We start from the raw sequence: 10,166 nt of genomic DNA, 5'->3' as shown, positions 1-10,166 counted from the left end.
TCAATCTTTCGCCCCATGTGCTCTTCAAGTTTCCACAATTGTTTTGCAACATTAACTAGTATTTTAGAAATTAGTACTTCATATTCTGGAAATTTGAAACTGTATTGCCCGTTATTTAAAACTATCTTGAATTCTTACTGTATAAAAAGTTTCTATTTCGAGAGTATTTTTTTCTGTCTCAAAAGGTCGACAGTTATTTCGAACTGTCGTCTGTATCTTAAAACTTTTGAAGTTTATTGCAGGAAACTAAAATTTTGAATTGTTACTCTAAGCGGTACTTTTTCTTCAAAATTTCTACCATGTCCCTCCACTGTTACGATTATCGGTACTTCCAGTTGTGCCTTGAAAGTGCGACTTTTCACCTCAAAAATTCAAACCTATTGAGAACTTGAAATATAAATAGGACTAGAGAGGTAGTAAGTAAAGTAGTACTGATATTACTTAAGTAAAGGGTCTTACTCAATGATCCGCTACTGCCACGGAGACATTAAATTCCAAACAAAAGCACGTTAGTCCATCTACCAAATTATACATAGACTACATAAGTAATTTCTGTTTTATTTCCTTGAAGACTTAATAAAAAAGACATTCGGCCTCCCTATACGGAATTTATTGACTTAATTAGCTAAAAAGGTATTTTTTTATTATATCAAAGTTGAACTATTTTAACACGATACGCTTCTGTTTACCAACTTAATGATACACCGCTCAGTTTTTCGATATCTACCGATATATGTCTTCACAGATATCCCGGATGCGCCACTGTTAGGCGTGTAGAAATGATAGTGGCTGAGTTGACCGACGCGCGCGAAACAAACGGTGTTAAACTGACTAAAATTAGTAACATGTGCCTAGGAAGCCGAGTGAGATTGTAGCAAAAAATGGAGAGAGCGCCGGATTCGAGTGGTTGGTATGTTGACCAATCAGCGTACAAAATATGGTATTTTGACCCATCGGCGTTCAAAATTTGGGCATTTTCTCGACTACTGTCATTAGCTGGACGCGGATTTTTTACTTAGCCATGAGGAGACATTTATCTTGAAATACTGTAGCTTCGGGAATTATTCGCCATTGTTAGCCCCTTGAATAATAACTAGCAGTGTACTCCTGCACCCCATCCGAAATTACCTTTCGGTGCTCCGGTTAGATTATTACCCCTACTTGATGGCGCTCTGACAATTTCTTTAATTAAATCTTGCAACCAGCATTTATTAATAGACACATCCATCATCTAAATTGGTGCTGACTTGAAGCTCAAAATATCAAAGTTACATGGGACTAACACCTCCAATGGGGGGGGGGGGGGGGGCTATAACAGCCGGTACGGCTTAACGATTCCTCTGGTGCTTGCATCTCCAAGTTAAATGGAGATGTTACATTTACAGCTGCTAAGTAACGTATAGGACACATGTGACTTTCTAACATGATGTATAACTAATGCCAGGGACATCCGTATTGGTAGATGTTCCCCATTATTACTGATTTCCTGTAACAGGAAGTGCATAATCCGATATTTGAGATTTATTACTCCCGGTGGAAGCTAGGGGAAGTACCTTCTGTTTTTTCTAACGTGAAACGATGTATACAAACGCACACTCTAATTACTTCAACACTCGTCTGACATACTTACAAACAAAACTTTACTGATGTCGATCAAATCTTTGTTTTAACTTGAGTCTCTCTTAGCGCTAACTTTATTTTAGACCACTGACTTATTGTCGTATATATTTCTTATGTACATCTTACTTTCACTCTGCTACCGATCTCAGTTTTCGAATTCTTTCCACTACAAATGAAAATAGAAGTAGTTGAAGTTCTCATTCCAAACTTTACATATGACCGTCATATATGAGGTCATAATTCCGGAAGTACGTCATACACCCACTACGTTTGAAGTACTGTACATTTTCCTTAACGTCCACCTCATTGAGTGGGCTTAAATCCTTGTTTTCATCTGAGAGTACAAAGACGTGGTAGCCAGGTAATTTCTTTCCAAGTGATATTAAAGTGTAGATACAGAAGGTTTTCCATTAACTTAAGTATCGGAAATATGATATTAATCAAAGGCATGTTCCTTCGTACCTGCGTAATGATAACATATTTACTGCATTAAACACGTTGGGGAGTATGACAGCATTCTAATGCTCTTAATCGATTAGCCTCCCCACAATACATAGGATAAGTCCACTTCTATTCTAGCATAGGTGACGTTTCTCGTACATATGGACATATACTAACCCTTATTGACATGTAGGCCATATGGTGTGTAGTCAGGGCATTTTGAAAGCCTAGTTTACATACTGATGCAAGAGTTTGTACTGCTGGTTAAGGCTTTGTACTCATCCTCACACCAACAAATATCCGCATGCTGTTGTATTCATACTGCTAAGGTTCGTATCAACTAGGTTCTATTGGTACATAGTTCTGTTTATAATAGTAGAATGTAACTTGCTTAGTCCCAGAATGTTTTGAAGTTCTCCAATGGCACTAATAGCACCGTCCCTCTAATTCGTATGGCCAAGGGCGGCGGAACCGGGGGGGGGGGGCACAGGGGGCCCGTGCCCCCCACTTTTCCACAGGTTAAAAATGTGCCCTTTTTCTACATAAAAATTGAGGTGTCTCAAGTTAGCAAGAGGCCAGGAAACCAGAATGAACACTTGGGAAGGGCCGTTTTCGGCCATCTGAGGGGTTTGTAAAACTAAAAATATTCTTGTACGCTCCGCGCCAACCAATGGTGGCGCTCCGCTCAGATAGTCGTGCATACAACTTTGCAAATCCTGGCTACGCCCCTGACTTTTAATAAATTTCTGTGAGTCAAACTCAAAGCTATTTCGAATGGAAAAAAGTGGTTAAGATATTAACAAGAAATAAACTCTAATTCGAAAGATTCCTACATTAGCAACTAGCATGATTTCACCTCATTTTGTCTCAAAAGAAAACTTGTTCCTTTTTTCCCAATTTGCACATTGGATATTGCAGTGCTAGTATGCATATTTTCCTTGAAGGGGGGGGGGGGGGGCGGGACGTTCATGGAGTGATGTGTATACGCAAATAAGTTAATACAATAAGAGTTATCAAGGGTACTAAATATAAGGCTGCATCAGTCCAATCGAATTTCTGCAAAGTGCCCTTTGAAATCGGTCCCCCCCCCCCAGATTAAAAGTGCTTCCGCCGCCCTTGCGTATGGCCCACGTTTGCACCCAACATACAGCCAATCGCGTTCATGAAACCAGCTCGTTATGCTCAAACGATGAAGCATTTGTATGCGCAGAGAAGTGATTGAAGAACCAGCCTAAGGTATTTGCCAGAACACCGAAGTTCTGCCCAGGTTCCTAAAGTAGACACAACAAATGTAGATTTGACCAATTAATAACGTTTGGACAATTTAAGTCTCTCCTCTGTTCCGCTGTTCGCTCTATGGCTGTGGTTTTCCTCTTGTAACGAACTGTAGAACTAACGACGATTGATATCACAAGTACAATTTAAAGTCACACGATAATAACATTGTGAAATAAACTCTTGGTCGGGGCAAACAGGTCATCCCAGGTGCAGAAGTGATAAGGATACCATATAAGGAATGCCATATGTTTCAAAAAAATGTCCAAAACAATATGAGTATTTCCAAATTGATATAAACATGTCGAAACTAATACAACATGTCCAAAAATAATATGAGCATGTTTAAAATAAGATATGAGTGTCGAAAGAATATATGAGCATGTCCAAAATATTGAAAGAGTGTCGAAAAATAATACAAGAGGGTCGAATTTAACCACTAACTTCAACTTTGTAGTGAACATTTTGGCGCCTTAAGTTACGCCATATGCTGTGTTGGACACAATGATTCTTGGTAACACACTGATAGTCACAGCACCTTAGAGCCGGTTGACCACTCGCGCTACGAAACAACTCAACTCATATTATCTCGAAAATAATATCATTCTCGACCGAAATATCATTGAAATATAAACACATACATTAACATACATATACTTCATATGCTGTATTTGTTTTCAGCACACCAAAATAAAACGTTCGATATTTAGAACATATGGCGTAACTTCAAACGCCTAAATGGTTATTACAAAGTTGAAGTTAGCATTTACATTCGACATGTTCATATAATTTTTCGACACTCTAATATTATTTTGGACATGCTCATATTATTTGTTGACATACTCATATTAGTTTGGACATGTTTGTATACATTTGGACATGATTATGTTATTCTGGACATTTTGCAACAAATGGCATGAATTCAACATCCCAAAATGTTCACTACAATAATGAAGTTAGCAGTTACATTCGACATGTTCATCTTTCGACACTCTCATATTATCTTGGATACGCTCGTATTATTTTTGGACATGCTTTTATTGTTTTAGACATTTTTGGTACATATGGCATTCCGCCAATAAACCCATTGACGTCCGGATATCTCGGAAACAATAGTAAAGCATGTTCAAAGGAAATCACTCTTATTCAAAAGACAATCTCCTTAGTTGACACTCTATGCACAGAATTTCACTGCATTGAGTAATACTTTTCGTGAACGCCGTGCTGACCAGGTACATGCTGGCTACAATGATTTTCAAGTGGACGCTACAACTGCTATTACTTGTGGTCATCCTTGGGAAGATTCAAGAAATATATGGTAAGATATATATTTAATACAACATATCTTTAACAATACCTTTCCATTTACAGACATTGCAAAGATATCAGTGGATTTTAAATCTGTAAGCCAACCTGTGTGTGTTTGCTTAGTTGGTCCTGTGTCCTGTGTATCCTAATACTGAGACGTAAACGGCAGGTGATACCAGTTCAACACCTTGCCAAAGTAAGATTTATATCATATTGTGAAAATACTTAAAAATGCACATTATAAACCCAGGCAGAAGTAAGAAATGGTGAGGTATCAATGGTGAGGCATCATTAGATAGAAATGGTGAGGTATAATTGGTGAGGTATCATTAGATAAAAATGTTGAGGTATCAACGGTGAGGTATCATTACTAAGAAATGATGAGGTATCAACGGTTAGGTATCATTAGAAAGAAATGGTGAGGTATAAATGGTGAGGTATCGGTAGAAGAAAATGGTGAGGTATCAATGGTGAGGTATCAATGGTGAGGTATCATTAAAAAGAAATGGTTAGGTATCAATGGTGAGGTATCATTAGAACGAAATGGTGAGGTATCAATGGTGAGGTATCTTTAGTAAGAAATGGTGAAGTATCAATGGTGAGGTATCATTAGAAAGAAATGGTGAGGTATAAATGGTGAGGTATCATTAGAAGGAAATGGTGAGGTATCAATGGTGAAGTATCATTAGTAAGAAATGATGAGGTATCAATGGTAAGGTATCATTAGAAAGAAATGGTGAGGTATTAATGTTGAGGTATCATTAAAGGAAATGGTGAGGTATAAATGGTGAGGTAACATTAGAAAGAAATGGTGAGGTATAAATGGTGAGGTATCATTAGAAGGAAATGGTGAGGTATCAATGGTGAGGTATCAATGGTGAGGTATCATTAAAAAGAAATGGTTAGGTATCAATGGTGAGGTAACATTAGAACGAAATGGTGAGGTATCAATGGTGAGGTATCTTTAGTTAGAAATGATGAGGTATTAATGGTGAGGTATCATTAGAACGAAATGGTGAGGTATCAATGGTGAGGCATCTTTAGTAAGAAATGGTGAGGTATCAATGGTGAGGTATCATTAGTAAGAAATGATGAGGTATCAACCATGAGGTATCATTAGAAAGAAATGGTGAGGTATAAATGGTGAGGTATCATTAGAAAGAAATGGTGAGGTAGAAATGGTGAAGTATCATTAGAATGAAATGATGAGGTTTCAATGGTGAGGTATCTTTAGTAAGAAATGGTGAGGTTTCAATGGTGAGGTATCATTAGAAGGAAATGGTGAGGTATCAATGGTGAGGTAACATTAGAAAGAAATGGTGAGGTATAAATGGTGAGGTATCATTAGAAGGAAATGATGAGGTATCAATGGTGAGGTATCTTTAGTAAGAAATGGTGAGGTATCAATGGTGAGGTATCATTAGTAAGAAATGATGAGGTATCAACGGTGAGGTATCATTAGAAAGAAATGGTGAGGTATAAATGGTGAGGTATCACTACAAGGAAATGGTGAGGTATCAATGGTGAAGTATCATTAGAACGAAATGATGAGGTTTCAATGGTGAGGTATCTTTAGTAAGAAATGGTGAGGTATCAATGGTGAGGTATCATTAGAAGGAAATGGTGAGGTATCAATGGTGAGGTAACATTAGAAAGAAATGGTGAGGTATAAATGGTGAGGTATCATTAGAAGGAAATGGTGAGGTATCAATGGTGAAGTATCATTAGTAAGAAATGATGAGGTATCAATGGTAAGGTATCATTAGAAAGAAATGGTGAGGTATAAATGGTGAGGTATCACTACAAGGAAATGGTGAGGTATCAATGGTGAAGTATCATTAGAACGAAATGATGAGGTTTCAATGGTGAGGTATCTTTAGTAAGAAATGGTGAGGTATCAATGGTGAGGTATCATTAGAAGGAAATGGTGAGGTATCAATGGTGAGGTATCATTAGAAAGAAATGGTGAGGTATAAATGGTGAGGTATCATTAGAAGGAAATGGTGAGGTATCAATGGTGAAGTATCATTAGTAAGAAATGATGAGGTATCAATGGTAAGGTATCATTAGAAAGAAATGGTGAGGTATTAATGTTGAGGTATCATTAAAGGAAATGGTGAGGTATCAATGGTGAGAAATACGTCAAAATAAGATTCGTCTTCTCGTTCAATAGCGCAAGAATGTTACGTACGTGATGAAGTCGCCGCAGGACGGCCCTGTGAAAGAGCATGCAGATCAGATGGAACCTGTAGGAAACAGAACAGGGAGTGTAAGTGTGACGGCCGCTGTGGTGCAAGCTGCCTCAAGAAAAGTAAGTAAGCTCTGAAACATCTTATCCGAGAGGCGTCTTCAGGATTCACTGACGATGTACGGAGCATTAGTCAATACTAATGGATGAGTCAAAACAGGTCAGTTGGCATTGTTCGATATTATTTTGGAAACACTGCAGGCACCAGCATTTCTTCGCGTGCTCACTTGATCGCGACTAGCGACCTCTTGATCGCCATATAAATAACATTTTGAGACACTGTATGAATATAATTTGTATTCTCAGGTTTACGGTATTTTCAGGTCACACGGTTTAACTTGAAGCTTATCATACAGTAATGAACTATGCACTAGTTACTTTTCTTTACCTGTATCCAACAAAAGCAACAAATAATTATCTATTTAAATGTTGATTTTGCTAGACAAGTTTCAATGTTCATATAAAATGTCTAATTCTGCAAAATAATGTTCAACTAGTTTAAATACCTTTATGTTTATACGTTAGTACAAAATAACACAAATTGTTCACCACGGGGTATTGGTATAAGGCAGGAAAAACCTAAAAATGCCTTTGCATGTACACTTTTGGGAGAGCATTGTCGTTTACATTGGAATCATCGTTGGCGGTTACCTTTCGCTAGATACCAAGGTGAGACTTGAGGTGGGAAGGGGATAAATCAATATGAGGCAATGCCTTATGTCACCATTAAGATAGTAGCGTCTGCATGGGCTACGGTGTGCGTAAAGTGCGATAAAAGGCCATGAACAAAATGAACTGGAGACCTCCTTAGAGGAGCAACACCTAAATATTTCTTTCTGGACAAAAGAAAAATTAACGAAAACCACCATTCATATAGTAATGAAATGTGTATATACATTTAATTGAACATAAGTGATTCATCTTAGTTAAGATTCTTAACCAACATAGCCTATTGAAGTTTGACCTGAAACATGACACTAACATCTTTTTCTTTTCCACATAGAATGTCCTAGCATCCCGCCTATTTTAAATGGCAGCAGTTCTGTAGATCCTATGACAAGAACAATAGATGCGATTGCCACATATACCTGTAACCATGGTTACAGTCTGGTGGGCAATGCAACTAGGACTTGTCTAAGCAATAAACAATGGTCTGGAAATCCACCAGTTTGCGAACGCAGTACAGAAGTGCATTGTGGCATTTTAAATGCACCCGCCAATGGACAGGTCACTTATGATTCAGGAACAAGAACAGTGGGTACTGTTGCGACTTACCAGTGTAATGCAGGTTACACAAACGTGGCTGGAGATCAAGAACGTACATGTGAACAAAACGGGCTATGGTCAGGCTTACCGGTCAGCTGCTCACAAGGTAGGAATTGAATTATCGTGTTATATTTGTGATTGAACTCATCCACTACCTCCTCCCAAGTAATGAGGGATTTCCTCAATCCGTCTCTGTTTAGCTTCAGGTGTATTACGTGTGATTGCTTAATTCAAAAAGTATATTCATTTTAACCAACATATAGCGTCCATATCAAGGCATCAAGAATTTTCTTCCAAAGAAACGGAAAGTAGGCAATCCATCGAGTTGCAGATTTCATCCATCATAAATGTGGGTATATGAACAGTATGCTTTAACATTTATTAAAACATCTAATTCAAATAGTCATTAATTCTCGTATGTATGTCACTTTCAGATATATATGCTAGTTTGACACGTGCACAATAGTCAAAAGAACAAATTATCCTTCAACAAAGTTTAATTTGAAGCAATTTTGTTGAAGATATACGGACACTTATAAACAATGTTGTCCTAATCACTATAATTGGCATTAGAAATAATGAAAATAGCTTCAACTCCCATCAAAATCCATCAAAAAATTGTCCACTTTATAGGTATTTTTTTTCAATTCTAGTTTAATGCATACATATTAGCTAATTATGCACATTGATGGTGTAGATGGAATGACTGCCTAATTTTATGTTATGTTATACCTTTGTTTTAACCACCTTCCTTTCAAGGACACTGAACACAGCCTAAGGCGATTTTGTGAAAAATTGTATTGTCTTCTTTGAAAAGAGGAACTTCACATTATTCAAATGATATATAGGCTTGTAATTACGGGTTCACTTGTTAAGGTCATACTCATAGTTTGCAACTTTGCACATATTTAATTTCCTAGTTTCCTAGATTTATCAAAACTTCAAATGTGTATTTCTTTGAAACAAACATAGCTTCTCGAAAAATTTCAACAGAATTTAATGAGATTATTTTCATGTTCTGAATATGGGGCAAATAAGCTAGGAGCCCGTATTATTTTAGCAATGAAAACCAATCACCGAACTCTAATAAACCGGTCATTTTCGGGCAATTTCTGGCACTTCTGAATGTAAAAAAAAACAATTTGGCCAACTTTGATGCCTTGGCTGTCATCGGCCTCTACTGACTATGTGACATTTGGTGTTTACATTAGCTAATGCAATGTAAATATCCTACATTGATTTGTTCAGTTCGGTTGCCTGCTCATTGCAGTATTCGCGTAATTGCCAAACTGCTGTTTTGGGTTATTTGAACTTTGACCCTGAACGTAATATTTCAATGGGGATACTACATCTCTAGTTTGACTCACATAGACTCCATGTTTAAGGAGTACTCTCTTAAATTTATAGACTGAAATTTCAGTCTAATAGACTGAAATTTCAGTCTAAGAGCGGACGAACTGAGGGACCAGTTCCTTCAGACTGAAATTCAGTCTAAGGAAGGACTGAAAATTTTCAGTCTGTAAAACGACTGATTTTTAGTCTAGCTAGACTTAAAGATTTCAGTGTAACAGGACTGGAATTTACCCTTTCTTAGACTGAAATTAAGCCAAATTAGATTAGAATCCAGCCTATAAGGTTTATATTATTTTATTCAATTAGACTTTAAAAAAAAAGTGGCTAGACAGAATATCGTCATTTTATACTTTTAATTCAGGGATTAATAGTCCAATATGCCAGTCAAAAAACTGCCCAAAGGCACTAAATTGGGACGATTACAGTCGCCCTCCAGGCAGGTTAAAGGAAATTTCCCCGTAAAATTGTAAAAATTCCTACATGGAGTATAATTTTAGAAACAACTGGTTAAAAAAGCAGGTTGATAGTTACATATTTTTAACTTAGATTTTGCTTTACAATAAACAATAAAACAATAATTCATGGGAACATTCCACTAACTATGGAAATAAGAAAACAAACCACCTGTTAAAAGTTTAAAAACTGTATTAAAACT

General features: G+C 37.1%; 1 protein-coding gene across 17 annotated transcripts in view; it reads left to right on the top strand.

Moving 5' to 3' along the window:
• The window catches only part of LOC139964060 (sushi, von Willebrand factor type A, EGF and pentraxin domain-containing protein 1-like), a 495,975-nt gene that overhangs the window by 171,517 nt on the left and 314,292 nt on the right, over positions 1 to 10,166 (top strand). The window contains exons 1-3 of one of the 17 annotated variants that reach the window (XM_071965404.1): positions 4,506 to 4,654; positions 6,818 to 6,955; positions 7,896 to 8,264. The exons of 14 other annotated variants lie outside the window; for them this stretch is intronic. In XM_071965404.1, coding sequence (XP_071821505.1) covers positions 4,573 to 4,654; positions 6,818 to 6,955; positions 7,896 to 8,264 — 589 coding nt within the window. In that variant the 5' untranslated portion in view covers positions 4,506 to 4,572. Of the gene's footprint in view, positions 1 to 4,505; positions 4,655 to 6,817; positions 6,956 to 7,895; positions 8,265 to 10,166 lie in introns of those variants that run through there. 2 more of the 17 variants (XM_071965401.1, XM_071965402.1) reach the window with 2 other exon arrangements.

Source organism: Apostichopus japonicus, chromosome 22 (assembly GCF_037975245.1).
Source record: "Apostichopus japonicus isolate 1M-3 chromosome 22, ASM3797524v1, whole genome shotgun sequence".
Taxonomy (NCBI): Eukaryota; Metazoa; Echinodermata; class Holothuroidea; order Aspidochirotida; family Stichopodidae; genus Apostichopus; species Apostichopus japonicus.
This window is presented reverse-complemented; position numbering and strand designations above follow the sequence as displayed.